This window comes from Bactrocera neohumeralis, chromosome 2 (assembly GCF_024586455.1).
Source record: "Bactrocera neohumeralis isolate Rockhampton chromosome 2, APGP_CSIRO_Bneo_wtdbg2-racon-allhic-juicebox.fasta_v2, whole genome shotgun sequence".
In the NCBI taxonomy this organism is placed as follows: domain Eukaryota; kingdom Metazoa; phylum Arthropoda; class Insecta; order Diptera; family Tephritidae; genus Bactrocera; species Bactrocera neohumeralis.
In genome coordinates this window covers 29,024,031-29,044,800 of record NC_065919.1, presented here as the reverse complement: position 1 = coordinate 29,044,800, position 20,770 = coordinate 29,024,031, and the positions used below count along the sequence as shown (strand labels likewise).

Genomic DNA, 20,770 nt, shown 5'->3' with positions numbered 1-20,770 from the left:
TGACAGTTTCCGAATAGAAAAGCCTGCGGCGCAATTGTCAGTTGCATCAATTCGATTTGCGATCTACACACCGATAGAGATATATGTACACATAAATGTGAGCATGCGGACATGCATGAACACATATATAAATAAAAAGGTATAAATATGCATTTTACTTGGTTTTGTGTACCTTTTGTTTATAGCAAGCAGCGGCGCCATTTGCCAATATTGGCTTCCGATAATTAATTTTTTTTTATTTTGTTGTCTATTTTTTATGGCGATTAATAAAGCTACCAGAAAACAAGTAAGGAAGGGCTAAGTTCGGGTGTCACCGAACATTTTATACTCTCGCATTATAAAGTGATAATCGAGATTTCATAATACGTCATTTACATATTTTTCAAATACAGTATTTTTGTAAAGTTTTATTCCGCTATCATCATTCGTTCCTAATGTACTATATATTATACAGAGAAGGCATCAGATGGAATTCAAAATAGCGTTAGATTGGAAGAAGGCGTGGTTGTGAACCGATTTCACCTATATTTCGTACATGTCATCAGGGTGTTAAGAAAATATCATATACCGAATTTCATTGAAATCGGTCTAGTAGTTCCTGAGATATGGTTTTTGGTCCATAAGTGGGCGAGGCCACGCCCATTTTCAATTTTTAAAAAAAGCCTGGGTGCAGCTTCCTTCTGCAATTTCTTTCGAAAAATTTAGTGTTTCTGACGGTTTTTGTTAGACGGTGTAACGCACTTTTAGTGATTTTCAACATAACCTTTGTATGGGAGGTGGGCGTGGTTATTATCCGATTTCTTCCATTTTTGAACTGTATATGGAAATGCCTGAAGAAAACGACTCTGTAGAGTTTGGTTGACATAGCTATAGTAGTTTCCGAGATATGTACAAAAAACTTAGTAGGGGGCGGGGCCACGCCCACTTTTCCAAAAAAATTGCGTCCAAATATGCCCCTCCCTAATGCGATCCTTTGTGCCAAATTTCACTTTATTATCTTTATTTATGGCTTAGTTAAGACACTTTATAGGTTTTCGGTTTCCGCCATTTTGTGGGCGTGGCAGTGGGCCGATTTTGCCCATCTTCGAACTTAACCTTCTTATGGAGCCAAAGAATACGTATACCAAGTTTCATCATGATATCTCAATTTTTACTCAAGTTACAGCTTGCACGGACGGACGGACAGACGGACGGACAGACAGACATCCGGATTTCGACTCTACTCGTCACCCTGATCACTTTGGTATATATAACCCTATATCTGACTCTTTTAGTTTTAGGACTTACAAACAACCGTTATGTGAACAAAACTATAATACTCTCCTTAGCAACATTGTTGCGAGAGTATAAAAATCGAAAAAATATCAGTATCACACGGGTATAAGTCAGCAATGGGCTCGAGCACATTCATTTCAACTAAGAATGGAACAGAGAGGAAGGAATTGTGTGTTTCTTTAAGTATTTATATTTTTGCGTTTCACAATGCATTCTAACGAGTTTCGCATACTTGCCGATGCATGTAAAAATGTGCAAAAGTCTACTCGTATACAATTAAATGCCAATATGCTACATTATCTACTTGTGTTTAGCATGGGTTAATGTACCCTAGCGCACATTTGACCTTAATCGCTGACTTTTTTCATGTGATAAGCGTTTTGCGACGATTGACGAATACCCCTGCTACTATACATATGTACATACATATTTATGTATTGTATGTATGTAGATATGACACAGATGACATACATAGGTATTCCGAATTGGCAAGGTCTAATATAAAAAGTACAACGCAGTTGTTATGATTGCTACATGGATTAATTTTTAGAGACTTTAAAATCCACTATAATTAAAAAAAAATAATAAGAAAAAAATATTTTAAAAATTAAATTTTAATAAAAAATTACAAAGATAAATAAAAGTATAAATATTAAAAAGAATAAAAAAAATATTGGTATATATTAAAAAAAAAATAAAAACATAAATAGACATAAAAAAATGTATTTAAAAAAATAATATAAAAAAGTATATAACATAAACAAAACAAAAAATAAAATAAAAAACAAAAAGTATTTAACAATTATAAGTAAACCTTTTTTATTATTATATGCTTTACGCGACTTATGGTCGATTAAAAGCAAGAAAGCGTTATATTCATTGTTGTTTTTGTTGATAAAAAGTAAAATTTTAATCAACGAAACTAAACATTGATTCTAAAGACGCGATGTGGACGTAGAAAAACCCCAAAAAAATAGCAGTACGTCCCACAAGGTCCTACACCGTTTAACATAAAGCTCTAAAGTCTTCACTCATCCACCGCAAAGCAAACAACTGCCATTCTTTTGTCACGAGTTAGACATAAAGAATATGTTTAATCTAACGGTAAATCCAAGAAAAAAATATTTTCTAATACATTTTTTCAAAGGGAAAGCGTAGATAGGTTTAATAAGCATTCAAGGATGTATTTACAAGTATTGTGATGCTAAGACCACTCCATTTTCAGTGTATACACGATGTCTTAGTTTGTCGCTAGAGTCTGATAATCTGCCTGAACCTGTTCAAATTGTTTTCACATGATGAAGTCCAGACATGTTCATCTTTCAGCTTATCCACTTTTCATAGCCTTCTGTCTAGAGATTCATACTACATTTACAGCATTCAACTTAAAAAGACATTCCATTCAACTTGAAAGAGAGGTTTAATCGAGCACGGAAGAACATACAAAAGCGTGAAATCTAAAAGTCTAAAATCATCCAATTTTTGCAAATTTACTACACTAGATTTTTTCTTGTAGGACACCGCAATTCGCCAAAATAAACTTTTTCATCAGATTGAACGAAAATATTACAAATGTATATATGGTATATATGGTTAATTTAAATTAATATTATGTATGCATGTACATCAATGTCACTTATTTTTATTATCTTTTCTTGTGCTTCGCATCTTATGTGCATAACCTCAAAATGTCCACATGTGTTTATATATTTTATCAAAACTAGAATTTAAGAACCGGTAAGGTTTAAACTAAACTTAGATATTAAAAATTATATACGGAGTGAAAGTAAAAATGGAAGCACCCGTAGTAGTAGTATTAAAAACTGGTCAGGGACTGGTTCTAAACTAGTCAGATGTTAGTCATAAATAGAATGCTATTAATTATAGGCGATACGTAATAAACTCGCTGAGGCAATATGAAACTACTTGATTAACTTGCTCAGGCATAAAAGATAACTCCGTTTACAGTCAAAGCAACAACGACACTACTTAAATTTGACAATAATTATGAATAATTTTAAACGGTTGCAATTATTTTTCAAACAATTTATTTCCTTTTTCCTCTTTTAAATCATCATTTTAATAGTTAACGTAAGCATTTTGAAAAAAGTATAAATGCAAATGAGACTCAATTTGTGGTATATAGTGGCTCTTCAAACTCATTAGTCAACTGTGATCAAATATATGCGCATAGTAGTAAGGTTAGCACCGCTTTTAGCAAGTGGTTTTCCGTAGTGGTTAGTCAGAGCTCGAATTGTTCAATGAACTAACAGCTGTTTTTTTCGAACATTAATTTTTTAATACAAACTAACGAAGGCCTATTACATGAGTTGCATAACCAGTATAAAACGGTGATCACAATATATAATATTTTACATATACATATTAAATTAATATTGAATACATATATATAAATATGTTTAACGATTTAGACCTCGCATGGCTGTTAATTGCTTGCCTTTTTTAATTCCGATCATTTTTAAATCAATATTTAAGTTTGGTAAAGATTAAAGTCGATTAATTTACAGTCAATAACTGGTGCACATCAGCAGCAATCTCAAAAAGTATACGAAAAAATGTGATTTTCACTATGCAAACTTACATATGTACATATGCAAATCAAAATTTGCACAAAATTTTATTAAGTTTTCCTTGCTGCAACTTTTTTCTACTTTGATTAAAAAAATTAAAAAAGTTGGCAGACATTCAACTATGGCTCACTTTTATTATGAACATGTATGAGACTAAATAAGTGGAAACCAATATTTGCGGTTAAATTTTGAAAGCAAATCAATAAGTTAAAAAGTTTTTGACCAAAATAGAACTGAAAGCTCTGCCTGTTCAGCCAACCACACAGTATGTAAGTGAATATTTATTTATATATGCACGATTGCAAAAATTTTTCCACAATGTACCGACTAGGCAATTACATACATACAGATTTGACTTAACTGCAAACAAAATGAATTTTACAGCAATGGAAAAAATTTTTGTCCGAAAATTCACATTTTTCCCCTTGTGGTCAACATATTTGTTTTACATGAAAGTTATAAAAATTTAAATATCTAAAAAAACTAAATTTTAATATTTACTTGCAGAAAAATGTTATTAGCTCACAATGTTTACTTTGTGTACATAAAAATGCAATAAAATTTGTGTTTATTTAACGATTTGGTGTAAAATTTTTGTATGCAAATATATGTGTGTCGTTTAAATGGAAAACAATACAAGGCAAATGAATAATATAAAATCGTAAATCTTCGAAACAGTGTTCAAAACATAATATAACATAAAAGTTATTAATTGAAAGCAAGGCTGCTACTTTTATTAGTATTTCTCAGTTATTATTTACTAATATATGTACATATATGTATACATACATACTTTGAAGAAATTTAATTATTATTTTCTAGCAGAGTCTTGTCATACTTAGTATAATCGGCTTTTTTAATTTGAAACAAAAAATAAACTGTATGAAAAGTATTTTATTGTATTGCAGTTAAAAAAAAAAAATAAATAAAATAGAACAGTGACAGAAAAATTAGGTTATGGTATACCACAGTTAAATTTTTCATTTTATCATTTATAAGTGTAAACGCATATTTTGGATTTCATGAAAGAAAGTTCCCGTGTACAATTTGCAATCATTTTAATTGTATTTGCTTTAACGGTTCTGTAGATGTATTTAAAGCAACAAACAAACTGCTGCTAATTGATACGCAAATTAATCAGCGTTTACGACAATCCGAATGTGATAACAGATGACACAAATAAATAGAAATGTCGTCGTAGTTGATGTTCATGTCTTAATCCCAGTTTGCTATTTTCAGTTTATAACAAAGACATATCTTCACATTCACAAAGTTTTATTACATTTAAACGTAGCTAAACGCAAATAAATTTTATATACATTGGAACTCAGTTAAACTAAACCAAAAATTCTAATTGTGAATGTATTATTTATTAATGCCAAAATTTCGCGAGAATAACTGATTTTTCTTTAAACTGCCGGCGTTAATTGTAATTGCAAAAAAAAATATATGTATATATAAATATACATTTTTTACGTATATTTTAAGTCAATCTGAAAATAAATTAAAGTAAAATTACATTATTTAAATTGCTTTTAAACATGTCTGACTGTAGTTTAAACTGGCTAATTATTTTATACAAACATATTTATTTCTTTTGAACTCAATTATAATATATTTGCGTTTTTGGATAACGAAGCCTGGGTACGCAATTGTTTTCAATTATAAATTGCTCCCCGTTGAAAATTTTTCAATTTGAAATGTATGTATTCAAGTGCAAATATATGACTATGTGAGTAAACACTATAGGAGATCTTAAGCTTTTTCATGAGAAGCCCAATCTTAAAGCATTTGTAATACACACATAGTAATATGTTTTCATTTGATAAACATTACTGGTTAAAATTAGTGACCTTTCTAAGAGACATTTTATATGATTGATACCATGATTTTAATTGCAGGGTATCCAGAAATAGAATTCTTCAATTGAAGAAAAAAAATTGCAGAGAATCTCAACAGATATTTTACAAAATAAATAAAACAACATATTGATGTTAATTAAAGCAAATATAAAGTACTAATTAAAGATAAAACAGTGAATAGTCCGGCACTGAAAGAACTGTTGTAAACTTTTTCTGGCTGCTTTCACTTCAAGATTAAGAGAAGAAAGGATTAAAGGTTAAATCATTAACTAGTTGGATATCCACGTTTTTTAATGACTTCTAATGGGCAATTTTTCCGCACTAATTTGGCTCTTTTTTCAGGACTTATAGCTTTCCATTCTTCTCCATTTCTCTGTGCCTCAACGCTATTTGCCATTTTTCGATAACTTTTGCCATTGTGCCAGTAACTAACAATGTTTTTTTCGCTAATATGTATTTCTTTGCCCTTTTGGTCCATAATAAAAAATACCTGTGACTTTCGCTATTTAAAGTGAACGCACAACTATGATCAATTTACTTAAGTAGAGATACAAAAATTCCGTTAACTCAGAACAATGCTCAAATTCTATAAAATTTTGCCTACACACTCATCGAATAATTGTCTTCAAAACAATTGAAAGGAAGTTAATGAACAATTCCGGGGATGAACGTAGACTTTTTCTGTCATGTGTATATAAGCTGGCTATGAATCATTGAAAGATTGGAAATAGCAAATGTAAAAAAATCATTATTATTATGCATAGCACCTGCAGGTGTATATTTGTTACTATTTATTTAGGTATTAGTTCAACTCTTTTTAAACGCTTTTCTATATACATATGTATATGTAGAATGTAAATGTTAAAGTGAAATTTCCAACAAGCAATCCATATAAGCGTTAACTTTGAGTCGCGATGACTGTTGCGAAAATTAGCACTAGCAAAAGCAATATTTATTTTATTTTACGTACCTCATCAGCAGCACCGGCCTCCTGTCCAGTAACAAGCACCGAGAGGAGTGACAGCGCAACAATTACGATTGCTGCACCGACGGCGAGACGCATTTTGCTTTGTTTAGTTTCTATCTACACTAAATATAGCCGATATAATCACAATTTTATTTCTCACTTTTACAATAGCAAATGATTCTAATTATTTAATAATTTTTGCTTTGCAGAAAGCCACTTTCAGCAATTAATGCGTCTCAAACTTTTAATTCACAGAATAATCTTAACACCTATCACTTGGAGTAAATTTTACCATAATAAACTAAACACCTGAAAATTCACGAGAAGACTGAAATGAAAACAGTTGCGGATGTTCAGTGAAAGCATAATTATATGCAGAGTTGCAGCGTTGCTGTTGAAAATTATAGCAGGGTTGTATAAAGACGACATAAAATAATTGTTTTATAAAATTATTGTAATCTTGGAAAACAAAAACAAAAAAAATGGTTTTATTATTAACACTTAAATTCATAATTAAATTCTTTTTGCCGTCTGTCTGAGCAACAAAACTGCCACAGCAACAAAATCTATTTGGAAAACCTCTACTAATTTAATTACCCTTTAGAAATCAATCTAGCGGGCATCTATTGGAAGCATAACTGAAGCTGAATATAATAATTAAAATTGCAATAAAGTTATATTAAGAAAATTTTCAGGCAATTGGAAGATCCATGAAAATGCCTAAAAACTAATCTAACATTAGCTGAAAATCTTGAATTAAAACATGGAAATTAAGCATACTGCAAAATAAGCGGAAGCGTTCGATTTCATTTCCGGTATGCAATTTCATTTTAGAAATGGAATTAAGCCTTTCTTAATAGGAGTTTCGAACGATAATGTAAATTCACTGTTGAAATGAGTCCTTTACGGCAATATTTAAAGAATTATACATTAGATAGAGTAAATAATGCATATGTATTTACATACATATATTTGATGCTTGGGACCCATTGCAAATTGAAAGACAAGTCTCCCTAGTTCGAGTATATATTTCATATAAATTTTATATAAGTATGTATGTACATATATGTATATTACGCATAAACAACATTCCTTTGCTAAGTTTGTGGTTACACTAATAACAGATTAATTGTTACCAATAAACGATAAATAGTTGGACAATGGCTGAATGCAAATCAACCTTGGTTACGTTGGTTACCAAAAAGCTTATAAACCAGTAAACTGAAAATATTGATAAATCAACAAAATTTTAATTTAGTAGAGTAGTACCTGATACAAATTAAAAACAAACTTCATACTTTATTCGATAAATTGTACTATATAAGTGATTAACACTATGACCACGCGGATTAGTAGATCTTATTTGCATTCATGCTTAAAAGTTCCAATTGATCCGTGTAATAATTGTCCAGCGCCAATTTATAATCGTCCAAAGATGTACCTAGGCCGACTGACAACAACGCCATTAAGTGGAACTGCGAAAACGGCGAAGACTGCCGAATTTGAACCCGTAGACTCTGTATTGGTTAACAGTGGCATACGTTCCTTAGCGAAACTTTATGATAGTATTCCAGGTGAAACAAAAAAAAAATTAATGAACTCCAAAAGATATACTGATTTACTCATTTAATATTTTGGTTTTCATAATTAGACTACAATGACATCAACCACTTACCGAACGAAGAATTTTACTCCACGTTGGACACCTTGCGATCCACTTGCTGTGAGTTGCGAACCAAATCTGCACAATCGTGTATAGTGGAGGAGAGTACATCGATATCTTCTCAATCTTCCCATTGCGCCAATAGAAAGCGCCTAAGAGCAAGCAAATTGGGGAAGTATAGACCTACAACTGGTAGTGCATGTGGCAAAAGAAAACCAGAAAAGTGTAAAGTACAAGAAGAATTTACAAGATCTCAATGCAGGTTGGGAACTCCTTTTGGTACTACTACCAAAATAGACTTTGCAAAGAAAAGCGTTGTAAAGAGGTAAGTATTTAATTGATAAAATTATATTTTCAGCTTCAAATTTATTTATTTTTTATATCAGCCATAAAGATGAGTTTGATGACGAAATAAAGGCATTCCAAAAAACGTTAGAAGATTTCGAAGCAGAGCTCAAAAGTCGCCATAAAAGTGCTACTTTGACCGATAGCAAGTTGAAGAATACTAAAACCGAACCTATTGTAAATATAGAGAACTCTACCAAATACACGGATAAGTAATAAACTGGGAATAATTGATATAAATAATTTGTGTAGTAAAATTATGATATTCCTTCAGGCTCTCTGTAACACCAGAAATTGCTAATTTTCGTAATATTTTTAAGCAAGCCAGTGAAAACGCACGTCCTTGCTCCAAAGCGAGTACTACGAGTTTACGAAATTTTTTGAAAAAGTCTTATTCCTTCGATGACATCAATAGAATCGCAGACTGCAAGCAGAATGAAATTACAGAAGACAAAACCCTGTTAGATAAACGATCAGACACGCAAATTCTTATAAATCGAACTCCTTTAAAATTCAGTAGTTATTTTTCGCAGAAGACAAGCATGTAAGCACATAATTAAATATATAAGCCAAATTTTTTATAGCTTCTCCATAGAATATCACCAAAAAATATTCCACCGAAAATTGTTGTCGACTCACCAAGTGAGCAAAGTAGTTCAACCAAAACTTCAGGTCGCTCAAGTAGTGGACGAAAAAAGAAAGGGAAGGATAAGAAGCAACAAAAAGATTTTCAAGTGCCATTTTCAATATTCAATTTGGATACAAAAAAAGAAATTAGAAAGGTATTTTGTCAAAATTTAAACTTTGATATGATTGTTGCTGTAGCAGCATAACCTAACTTTATTTATAGCACATCACACCGTCACCAATACATCCGGTAGCGCGACCGAATCTTGCAGCTACCTTAAGAGTTGAGGTCTCAAAAAAGAAATTGAAAGAGCTGAAAAACAATTGTACTTATTATGACGACACACCACAGTTCGATTGGGAAGTGAGAAAAACACCGGCATGGAAGTCACTATCCCTCAAGTTAGTAACTTAACACGTTTAAGTCGTGCAAAGTATAAATGTTTATATAACTTACATGTTATGTTTCAGTGAAACTCATAAAGAGATTCTGTCTATGCGTTTGGCCACCCGCAAAGCCGAACAGGCAATGCAACAACGTGAATACGAACTTAACATGGAATTGATGCGTCAAAGGGTCAAGTCGGCACCATTACTTTTGGAAGGCGCAACATTTTGGGGTCCTCATATTGGGAAACTAACCCATACATGTCAACGTGATGGTGAAAGACACTGCTGTCAATCTAAACAACGTAAAACGCGTAGCAAAAGCGCCGAGAGTCGAAGATTATGCACCCACGATGGTATGGGCAGTCAATCCAGTCAAAGAAGTAATAAATTAAATTTCCTGCATAAAACATATGGTGGCAGTTCAAAAGTACGCAGGCGAAGCTCTTCACAAACGCCTGTGAGAAAAAATACTGCACAGCCTGATGAAAAGCAACGTGATGAGCAGCCGCCAATAATGAATGACAGTGGTGATGAGCTGTCTAGTCTGGATAGAGCTTTTTTGTAAATATTGAAAGCAATAATTAAATAATTTCTATATATTTAAAATAAAGTGTAAATGTTTAATAAAAAAATGTGTTGTCTTAAGGTATTTTTTATATATGTAGCCTCAATTATTATTCCTTCAAATTTATCTTTAAATTATTAAAATTATCAGCAAACGTAAATGCAGTTTTATCGTCGTCCGTTAAAGGCGCGTTGCCTGGTCGATTTAGTAAAGCAACTTGCATTCCAGCATCGCGTGCTGCTTCAGCCTCTGAAAATCAGAAATATGTTAATGCAACAGACAAAGGCATACTCATTATCTTTTTACCTTTTACGACATCAGTTAGGAACAGTATGTCTTCAGCTGGTAAATCCAAATCTTTAGCTATATTCACGTACGACTCTTTTTGTTGCTTATGGCCAACGGCTGTGTCATAATGGCCGCTAATATAGGGCAGTAAATTTCCCATCTCTGATTGACCAAAGAGTAGCTGCTGTGCCTTTACACTACCACTAGAATAGATAGCGAGACGCAGCCCAGCCTCGTGCCATCGCTTAAATGCTGGCAGCACATCAGCATATATGCTTTTGATAGCCAAAAAAATAGTATGTTAAATAAATAATGCTTAATATTGTACTAACAAAAACATGTCAACTTACTGTCCTTTAATGTTACCGTTAGCATAACCTTTAGCCCAAATCAATCCCTGAAGAGTTTTCAATGGCCCTACTTTCAGATCTTTTTCTATGAGAAAATTAACAAAACTGGCTACATTCCCGGGCGAAGCGGTAGGTTGTTCATCAACCGGTCCCAAGTAATCTTTGTATTGTGATAATTTGCGTAAGTCCTGAACAATCTTTTGAGTTTCGGCATTATTCCAAGAATCCTCTAGAAATACCTTGGAGTGTGTTTTTGCATACGGGAAGAGCACATCCTGCAATAAGCAATGAACCCGTTCAAAAAATTATCATTACAAAAATTAATGTCTATGACTGCACCTTTACAAAACTAATGGATGTCGTGGTTCCCTCAATATCGCTGAGTATTAATTTCACTGTGAATTCAGGCATACCAATTTACTTCAACCTAACCGAGATTCGTTAATTTCCAATAGCTTGAATGATAAAGGAACAGCTGAAAACATATCTCTAATTCCCACTGGAAATTTACTGATAACAGCAGTGTTGCCAGAACAAAAGTGAAATGCTACATTACTACATTTATTTAGAAATGGCTGACGAGCGTTATGTCAATAAATAACAGTTTAGTTGCAATTATAGAGTTTTGGGGGTAATTAATATAAAAACCATACATGCTTTTCCCTTTTAAATCGTTCATTAATCCCTTGATAGATGTTTGTTAACATACTTGAAATATTTATCATACGGCAACATTTAACATTTTTATTTATTTTCAATTTCCTTTCTACTTGCTTTTATCGCTTTACGCTTTTAACAATGTCAACGATTCAAACCAATTTGACGTTTTCTATTTTCGTTTCTTCGTAATTCGTAATTCAGCATGTCAAATTTGCACGAAAATTTTGTGAAAGTGTATTTGAAGCCGTTAATTGCATATTTAGCAAAACAATTGTTATTTATTGACGATATTTGTGATATTATATATGCATATTAGGATATTAAATTCGCCAATATCAAAAAAACACTAGATTGGCTTGCGTATATTTTAAATTTCTAAAATAGATCTCCAGCGTCTGCATTAAATTCAAAAGCGGAGAGAGCGAACCTATAATAAATAAATATATAATAAATCCCTTTCAACACCAGTATTAAGATATCAATTTGGTAATATACATAAATTAAGCAGCAAATTTATAAATTTACTAAATTTTTTCTTCATGGTAATAGTTTCTTGGAACTGATATGGAAGGAAATATAAATACAACAAATGATACTTTTGCAACAGAGACAAAGTCAACAAAGAGAAATAGCTCAAAAGCTATTTAGAGCGTTTCATAGACGATTGTGACTACGTGATTTAACCACAAAATTTTATAAATATTTGAGAGTGCAAGAGTAATCCACAAATCGCAGCAGCAACGGAAGCGTTATCAGCTGGCACACGAGTTAGGGGGTTAAAGTGAAAATTGTTCGGTCACCGACTCGAAGGGGCAGGTGCATAGTAGAGTTTTGATTTACCCCTCTCGTCGCGTTTAACCCATATGCTGTATCCAATAGCCAAATATTCAAGCTAATGTAAACAAATATTCCGCTAAACAGATTTATATTACAACAATTACTTTTAAAAGTGTAATAGTTACAAATAAGATAAAAGTGGCAAAACAGCTGCAAAATCACTTAAAATAGTTCAGCACATTTATATACAATTGCGATGACAACGGGAAAGAGCAGCTGCAATCGAAGTGCAAGATAAAGAAGAAATAGTGCAAAGTGTAAATCAAAAGACATATCCACTGCTGAAAGTAAGGCCCCTGTCAAGGTTAAATTGAAGGCATATACTCTTTGGAGGTCAAAGAAGAATAGTATTTCAGGTTTTAACAAGTGTATAAGATGTAAAGTTGAAAAGCTTACTTAAACGATCAAAAAAAAAAAAAATCGAAAGTTGAAATTGTTGAAGTTTAATTATTAAAAAATGGAAAAATTTCCACAGTGTGCCATTTGCGGTACAACGCAGCAATTGTTGCGTTGCGCCAAATGTAAGTCGATTTTTTACTGTTCCACTGCACATCAGCATATGGACTGGCCCATGCATAAACAGTCTTGCCGTATGTTAGCCAAACAAAGGAATGAAAATCGCATTCAACATCTGCAACAGGCTGTTGCTGCCACAACACTAAGCAATACAATTGCGCCATCAATGCCCACAACAAGCAACGATGTTGATGCTGGTCACCATCGTTGGACAACATCCACGAATGATATGGCTATTATAGGCTTTGGACTACTAGGCGGTAACGAAAGTGCTGAAGTTGATCCTAGCATACTAACTGCAGTACCACCCATGGCTGTGATGATGGGTAACAATGACAATGGCGTTGCATACAACCAGACAAATGGATTGGCTAACGAGGCAAATCCCAACCAAATATCAGATACAGGTGGCACAGTGACCGGTGCTGGTATTATGCAAAACAATACGTCATTATGCATGCAACCGCAATATCACCATGTAGATCAACGCTTGCTATCGCCGCAATATCATCAACAACAACAGCAATTAATGCACCAACAATTGCAGTGTCAACAGATATCGCCATCGCATACACCATACACAGCAAACCTTACCAACCATAACACACATCATCATTATGAGAAAAGCATCAGCTGTCAAGTTGGAAGCGGAGGTGGCGTGGACGAAAACGCTTTTGGAAATGCAAAGTGAGTGAAGATTTTTTAAACTATACATACATACACAAATTTGTTGTTATATTGAACAACTTAAAATCGAAAACTTTAAAGTTAAACGGTTTCTATCCACTATGTACTCACCTAACATTTATTGCAAATGCAATACTTAATTACGAATAATTTCTCGCGTCTGCATTTATGCTAATTTTGTATATACATATATGTATATCATATTGTCACATTGAAAAACTGGTAAAAGTGCAAATGGGGCACCTATCAATTAAATATTTACAACCACGGATGACCGAATAAATATTATATATTTTCCCAATAACGATAATATCTTTTCAAAATAGCGCGTTAAAATTAAGGTAGCTACAGTAAAGAGTTCTAGATGTGTTCACCGCTGTTGCCGAAATAAAACTAATACGCTATTTTAATATTTCAAAATGAAGTTGTCCTATCTTGGCAATATAAGCTTCTGATTTACGTTGTACATACATACATACGTACCTATTCTTTGCTATAAACCTTTTACCATACCTCATTATTGAATTGTATATGCGCTGCCTAAACAGCATTATAGATAAATTTAATTCAGGTATGTTTACATACGTCCATACATTTATAAGTCTAGTAAAAATGTGCTTTTTACTAATATTAAGTTTATTCATCAAAAACTGTTTTTCGAAACTTTGTTGTAACAATGTTGTGCGCTATCTTAATACATAATCGCACCGTCTTTTATGTAGACTTACTATTGAATTGTTGACGTTTAGGTATTTTATACATACTTTTAGTTTTCAGGAGTTGCATTAAGTGCCACAATTACAAAGCGTTCATACTGTAGACAGTTTAACGGTTGTTTCTCGTTTAATTGTTGAAGCCGATTTACCGATCAGTTTAAAGGTGTTTCAAGCAAATAATGAAGAAATGAATCCTAAAATAAGATCAAAGGCTAACTTCGGCACAGCGCAGCTATAATACTCTTCCAGATGCATAAAAGGGTATAAAAAAGTCTTTATTTTGATTTTGATTAGATAGTTTGTATAGCAGCTATATGCTACAGCCGTCCAATCCGAACAATTTGTTCGGAAATTTTAGAGTATTAATCTAAATCAAATTTTGTGAATATATGTACATATCTTGACAAATAAAAAAGTAAGTATCGGGAATTCTTCATTTCCTCCTCTCATCTCCCGCTTATATGAAAGACAGGTAATTTTTTTTTAGGTGGGTACAACTGTCCTTAATTGTGCTGCCTAAAATTAGCGCGATCTGTCAACCAGTGTGTTTACAGCAGCTGTTTATGCCAGGCGACCTCAGTAGTGTTTGTCGAATTTTAAAATTTAAATCAACGTACATATTTGATTTAAATTTTGGCCAAACACTCTACAAATATCATTGAGCAAGCACACTATTCACCTGATAAGGCCTCCTGTGAATTGTATCTTTCTCCACACTGAAATATCCAATTCGGGGAATTCGAAGGCACCAAAACAAATTCGACGCCAGAGTTGAAGGCCATCCCGAAAAGTGGCTATAAAAAGGTTTTGACAATTGGAAGAGCGTTGGCACATGTTCATCGCTTCAAATGGATGTTACTTTGAAGGCGATAAAATAAATTTGGATGATGATTCAAAAATTTTCGTTTTATTTATAAATTCCCGATACTTTCTTGAAAGGGTGTATATGTATATGTATGTATATTAATTTTATTATACTCTCGCAACAAAGTTGCTAAGGAGAGTATTATAGTTTTGTTCACATAACGGTTGTTTGTAAGTCCTAAAACTAAAAGAGTCAGATATAGGGTTATATATACCAAAGTGATCGGGGTGACGAGTAGAGTTGAAATCCGGATGTCTGTCTGTCCGTCCGTCCGTGCAAGCTGTAACTTGAGTAAAAATTGAGATATCATGTTGAAACTTGGTACACGTATTTCTTGGCTCCATAAGAAGGTTAAGTTCGAAGATGGGCAAAATCGGCCCACTGCCACGCCCACAAAATGGCGGAAACCGAAAACCTATAAAGTGTCATAACTAAGCCATAAATAAAGATATTAAAGTGAAATTTGGCAAAAAGGATCGCATTAGGGAGGGGCATATCTGGACGTAATTTTTTTGGAAAAGTGGGCGTGGCCCCGCCCCTTACTAAGTTTTTTGTACATATCTCGGAAACTACTATAGCTATGTCAACCAAACTCTACAAAGTTCAGGCATTTCCATATACAGTTCAAAAAAGGAAGAAATCGGATAATAACCACGCCCACCTCCCATACATAGGTTATGTTGAAAATCACTAAAAGTGCGTTAACCGACTAACAAAAAACGTCAGAAACACTAAATTTTACGGAAGAAATGGCAGAAGAAAGCTGCACCCAGGCTTTTTTTTTTTAAATTGAAAATGGGCGTGGCCTCGCCCACTTATGGACCAAAAACCATATCTCAGGAACTACTAGACCGATTTCAATGAAATTCGGTATATAATATTTTCTTAACACCCTGATGACACGTACGAAATATGGGTGAAATCGGTTCACAACCACGCCTTCTTCCAATATAACGCTATTTCGAATTCCATCTGATGCCTTCTCTGTATAATATACATATGTATACATTAGGAACCAATGATGATAGCGGAATAAAACTTTACAAAAATACGGTATTTGAAAAATATGTAAATGACGTATTATGAAATCTCGATTATCACTTTATAATGCGAGAGTATAAAATGTTCGGTGACACCCGAACTTAGCCCTTCCTTACTTGTTTTATTTAATTTAGTGCATTTTTAGATATAATGGCCAAGTACTATAAAAACTTCTGGACTCACAAGTTTATATGTATATATATTATATTTTAAGCTCTTTAAATTAATAATCGATTTGATTTGTTTATATTTGCACGAGTTCTGCTATACACACTCACTTGATGTTTATTGCTAGAAGTTTAAATTTATCAAAGATAAGTGAGTACGTGAGGAATGTATGCCATCAGTTTTTGTCGCTATCGTTTTAATCTATTTGATTTTATTTATTTTAACGGTTGTTCAAGGCAAACGTCAGTCAATATATGTAAATATACATACATACATACATATTTTATCTACACATGCATATAATTACTTTATTAGATGCCACCTCTTCCGAATTTTGCTTAAAATTGCTTTAGACCTCACTGCTTATCACTTTTAATACATATTTTCTATTATAGGCGGTTCAAAACACTTTACGCATTTACATTTCATAAATATGTAGGTACAGACTTATAGTACATTTTGCTGAGCTGGTCATTAACGGCTCGACTTGCCGGCTATTGCGTCTGTTTTGGTTACAGTTAACTCTGTAGGTATGTATGTACATACAATATGTATTCCTTTACTGAGACGCGCTGCAGCTAATGTGAATGCAACGTGATTTTATATAATTTTTTTTATTTCTCAACTCCACACTTGTTCATACTACATATCTACATATGTATGTACATTTGTATATGCGCAGAAATTTCTTTATTACTATTTCATATGTTTATATCTGCGCAGTTGACTTTAATGTGTTTTCTTGAAAACTCGTATTGTTAATTAATATTGTTTTTTTAAGGGGAGGTTTTCCAATTACCCAACTACACCTCGACACATTCACACTGCCGCGCAAAATATAAACAATTTGCTCCAGGTTGCAAATTTTATATCAAACAATTTTTTTAGTAGTAGATTAGTAAATTGTTATAGCTTGAAAATTGAAAATTTGGTTTTAATTAAAAAATGGGAGTCAGAACACGAAATAACTTTTCTTATTTTGGTTAAGAAATTTAAAAATTATTTTTTTATTAAGGTTTACAAAATTAAAAGGGAATATTTAAATGTTAATTAAATTTTTTAATGTTTTACTTACCACCATGATTTTTATTACCATTAGTATCTCTCTTTATAAAATCTTACACTAGAAAAACTGTTGTTTCTAAGGTTGGCGCTTTTCTCGTTGAAATTGCAAATTATTGACGAAAGAAACTGCAAATATGCTTTGTAGTTGGGTTAATATGACTTATATACATACAGTAGTATCTCGATAGACCGGACACCCTTTAGTCCGGACACCTCTATAATCCGCACATTGCTATTATCCGGACAGTTTTATATTTTTTACTCTTTAATCCGGACGCTACAAAAAATGCAGACTTTTGTTTCTCTTTCAAATCAATTAGATACGTTGCAGAACAATTTCGGGTAACAAAATCTACTGTATTTGACATAAAAAAGAAACGTGATGCTATCAGAAAGTATGCGTCCAACTGTGTGCAGAAACCAGGTTAGTTAAAGTGGAACCAATTTTGGTTTCCAAATTTAATAACTTAGTGGTATTTCTCAGAAAAAAGGCAGACCATGAGACTAGGAGAACATCCGGATATGGAGAAGGCCTTAATGACTTGGTTTGTTCAACAGAGAAACCAGAATATTCCTATATCAACCGAAATGATTCAACACAAAGCAAAATATTTCTATAATCAAATAACTGGCAAAAATGATTTTGGGGCAAGTTTGGGGTGGATTTCAAATTTTAAAGCACGACATGGCATAAGGAAATTAAAAATTTGTGGTGAAAAAGTAAGCAGTGATGTTTCTGCAGTGGAACCATTCAGGCAAAAATTAAAATCTATTATAGAAGAAATGAACCTAGACCATGACCAGATTTATAATGCAGATAAATCGGTAGCCTTTTGGAAAGTTATTCCTGCAAATACATTGGCGCACTCGCAAGAAAAATCTGCATCTTGTCGAAAAATTTCAAAGGATCGCGTAACTTTTATGCCTTGTTGCAATGCATCTGGCACACATAAGCTAGCCCTTTTGGTAATAGGCAAATCAACTAATCCACGATCATTTAAAAATTGCAATGTGCCTGTAACTTATAAAACAACTAAAAAGGTTGGATGTCAACATTCTTATTTACTGAATGGTACAGGAAATATTTTATACCGGATGTAAAAAAATTTTTGCAAGACAATAATAGACCATTAAAAGCTATTTTACTAATCGACAATGCTCCATGCCACCCAAGATCAGAAGATATTGACATAGACACTAATTTTCGAATTGTCTTTCTTCCACCCAATTAGACAGCAATCATACAGCCTTTAGATCAAAATTTAATTCAAAATGTTAAAGTGTCTTACAGAAAACAACTTTTGAATTATCTTCTAATTGATAATACAGATATTGGAATTGCATTAAAAAAACTTTACGCTACGAAATTGCGTCACACTTTTAAACAATGCTTGGTTAGGTATATCACAGCAGAATATTGTACGCAATTGGAACCAGTTGTTGTGTAGTGACCGACAAGAATGGATGGAGGAAGATTTGATACCTCTGGCTCAACTTACAGCCGCTAATTCAGGCATGAATGAAATTCATACCATCATCGCTTCAATAAATCTGGCCACTTCTGATCGGGAAATTGTGCAGTCTGTGTTAGAAAACGATAATATTGAGGAAAATGGTTCTGACTCTGACTATAGCATAGTTGAAGTGGAAAATAAAATCAGTAGTAACTAGTGAAGCAAAAAGTATTTTTTCCAAAGCGATTCAGTGGGCAGAACAAATTGACGCTTCGGCTATGGACATTTTAACTTTAAAACGCTTAAAGGAAACTGCAGATAAAATGTTTAGAGAAAACTCTAAACAGACCAAAATTGATACTTTTTTTCAAATGCATTACAATTAAAAGTATCCATGTTTAAATAAAATTTTAATAAAAACTGAATTTGAATTAAAAATGTATGTTAATTGTGTCAAATTTCTTTCCCGCAAATAACCATTAAAAAAAATATCTATAATCCGGACACCCCCGTTATCCGGACGACGCCCAACATCAAGGGTGTCCGATCTATCGAGATACTACTGTACTTATATTGGTTTGAAAATATCTCCCTTCCGCCTTTTTGTCTTTTGAATTTCGCGTCTATATAGTATAAAGCGCTACAGAGCTCGTATCTGGCAATACTATACATCTTTGAAAGGTCTTCAACAGTTCAACAGTTATAGACGTGTAAACATGGAGTGCACTAACGTCGAAATTCGCGCTATTTTCTTTTTTTCCTTCGTTAAATGCAAATCCGCTAGAGGATTAAACAGATTATCGAACGAAACGGCGCATATTTGAACTAAATCCGATCACTGTAACACTTTTTATAAAGCATTGATTAAAGAGCAAAAAAACGGAAGGGAGATATTTGACAACCTAATATCATCACCAATTTATCAAGTATCTCCCTTTCGCTTTTTTGCTCTTTATTCATAATATTTCTATGCTCGGCTGCTGTGGTGACTGTCATTATTAATTTAAAATCGTTACGGATATTCGGCTTACATGGGCACAGAGAAGAACCAAAATGCTAAGGTGGCATGGACCATATTTGGTGTAGTGACCATATTCCCGATAGCCATACTGGGCTAAGTAGCTCTGTGTGTTTTCTTTTTACTTGTATTTTACTTAAGCTGCAATGATCATCGAATTATTTCCTCTGAAATACGTCAATGATTACAAAAAAATATCTAAAAGAACTGACGACGTGTATCTCAAAGTTGCCGTTAAAATTGATGGCGTTAAAATTCGCACTATAAATAAACTAAACATCGGGTGCGGTGAACACCAGTTATCGTTCTCATAAAATACAAAATCGAAGAGATCTTGCTTCAGGAGAGAATAAAAATTTGTGGTTTTAACTTATTACTTGAGCACACTGGGCCTTAATAGAAAATTATATGAACATTTATGGATTGGAGTATAATTGAATACATTGTAGTACGGAGTCAATAATTTTTCTCATCCACATGATAATACCCACGGACATGATAATAACCCATGATAGTCGGGTTTACGTGATCGAAACGAACATTTTTATCCATTCAAAGACTGTCAAAACAACAACCACATGACAATATCATCTTGCTAACAAGTTTTTTGTTTTTTTAACTAATTAACTAAAAAGATAATTGTCTACTGATTTCCTAGGCTTTTAAAGTATCATCTCGCTAAGTTTTTTCCCAACACTGTACATTTATGTCCATGTATGTATATGTGCGCTAACATTCCATCTTTATGGGATTACTCACTTGCTGCGCAAATTCCTAGTAATGTTTTTGTTTGTTTGCGTCGGTTTGAGTGTTTTATGCA

The 20,770-nt window shown here is 33.0% G+C and overlaps 4 protein-coding genes across 6 annotated transcripts in view; 2 read left to right on the top strand and 2 right to left on the bottom strand.

The window, feature by feature from the left end:
• LOC126767921 (putative cysteine proteinase CG12163) overlaps positions 1-7,031 on the bottom strand; it is a 42,644-nt gene extending 35,613 nt beyond the window's left edge. The window contains exon 1 of one of the 2 annotated variants that reach the window (XM_050485709.1): positions 6,699-7,031. In XM_050485709.1, the coding sequence (XP_050341666.1) occupies positions 6,699-6,791 (93 nt within the window). In that variant the 5' untranslated portion in view covers positions 6,792-7,031. The remainder of the gene's footprint in view (positions 1-6,698) is intronic. The other variant, XM_050485710.1, reaches the window with a different exon arrangement.
• An 812-nt stretch (positions 7,032-7,843) lies between these two features.
• Positions 7,844-10,428, top strand: LOC126767934 (uncharacterized). Its single transcript, XM_050485739.1, has 7 exons — positions 7,844-8,269; positions 8,347-8,683; positions 8,745-8,915; positions 8,978-9,247; positions 9,299-9,485; positions 9,554-9,732; positions 9,802-10,428. The coding sequence occupies exons 1-7, from the start codon at positions 8,032-8,034 to the stop codon at positions 10,283-10,285; spliced, it is 1,866 nt and encodes a 621-aa protein (XP_050341696.1). The 5' UTR covers positions 7,844-8,031; the 3' UTR covers positions 10,286-10,428.
• On the bottom strand, positions 10,357-13,998 carry LOC126767978 (enolase-phosphatase E1). 2 transcript variants are annotated; one of them, XM_050485815.1, is made up of 5 exons: positions 13,735-13,998; positions 11,263-11,378; positions 10,924-11,198; positions 10,592-10,848; positions 10,357-10,534 (listed from the first exon to the last, which is right to left on the bottom strand). In XM_050485815.1, the coding sequence occupies exons 2-5, from the start codon at positions 11,332-11,334 to the stop codon at positions 10,395-10,397; spliced, it is 744 nt and encodes a 247-aa protein (XP_050341772.1). In that variant the 5' UTR covers positions 11,335-11,378; positions 13,735-13,998; the 3' UTR covers positions 10,357-10,394. The 2 variants fall into 2 exon arrangements, with proteins under 2 accessions (XP_050341772.1, XP_050341771.1); XM_050485814.1 differs by lacking the exon at positions 13,735-13,998 and having other exon boundaries at positions 11,263-11,411.
• The window catches only part of LOC126767938 (hypoxia-inducible factor prolyl hydroxylase), a 48,642-nt gene continuing 39,653 nt past the window's right edge, over positions 11,782-20,770 (top strand). The window contains exons 1-2 of the mRNA XM_050485755.1: positions 11,782-12,069; positions 12,133-13,623. Of these exons, the coding sequence (XP_050341712.1) occupies positions 12,878-13,623 (746 nt within the window). The 5' untranslated portion in view covers positions 11,782-12,069; positions 12,133-12,877. The remainder of the gene's footprint in view (positions 12,070-12,132; positions 13,624-20,770) is intronic.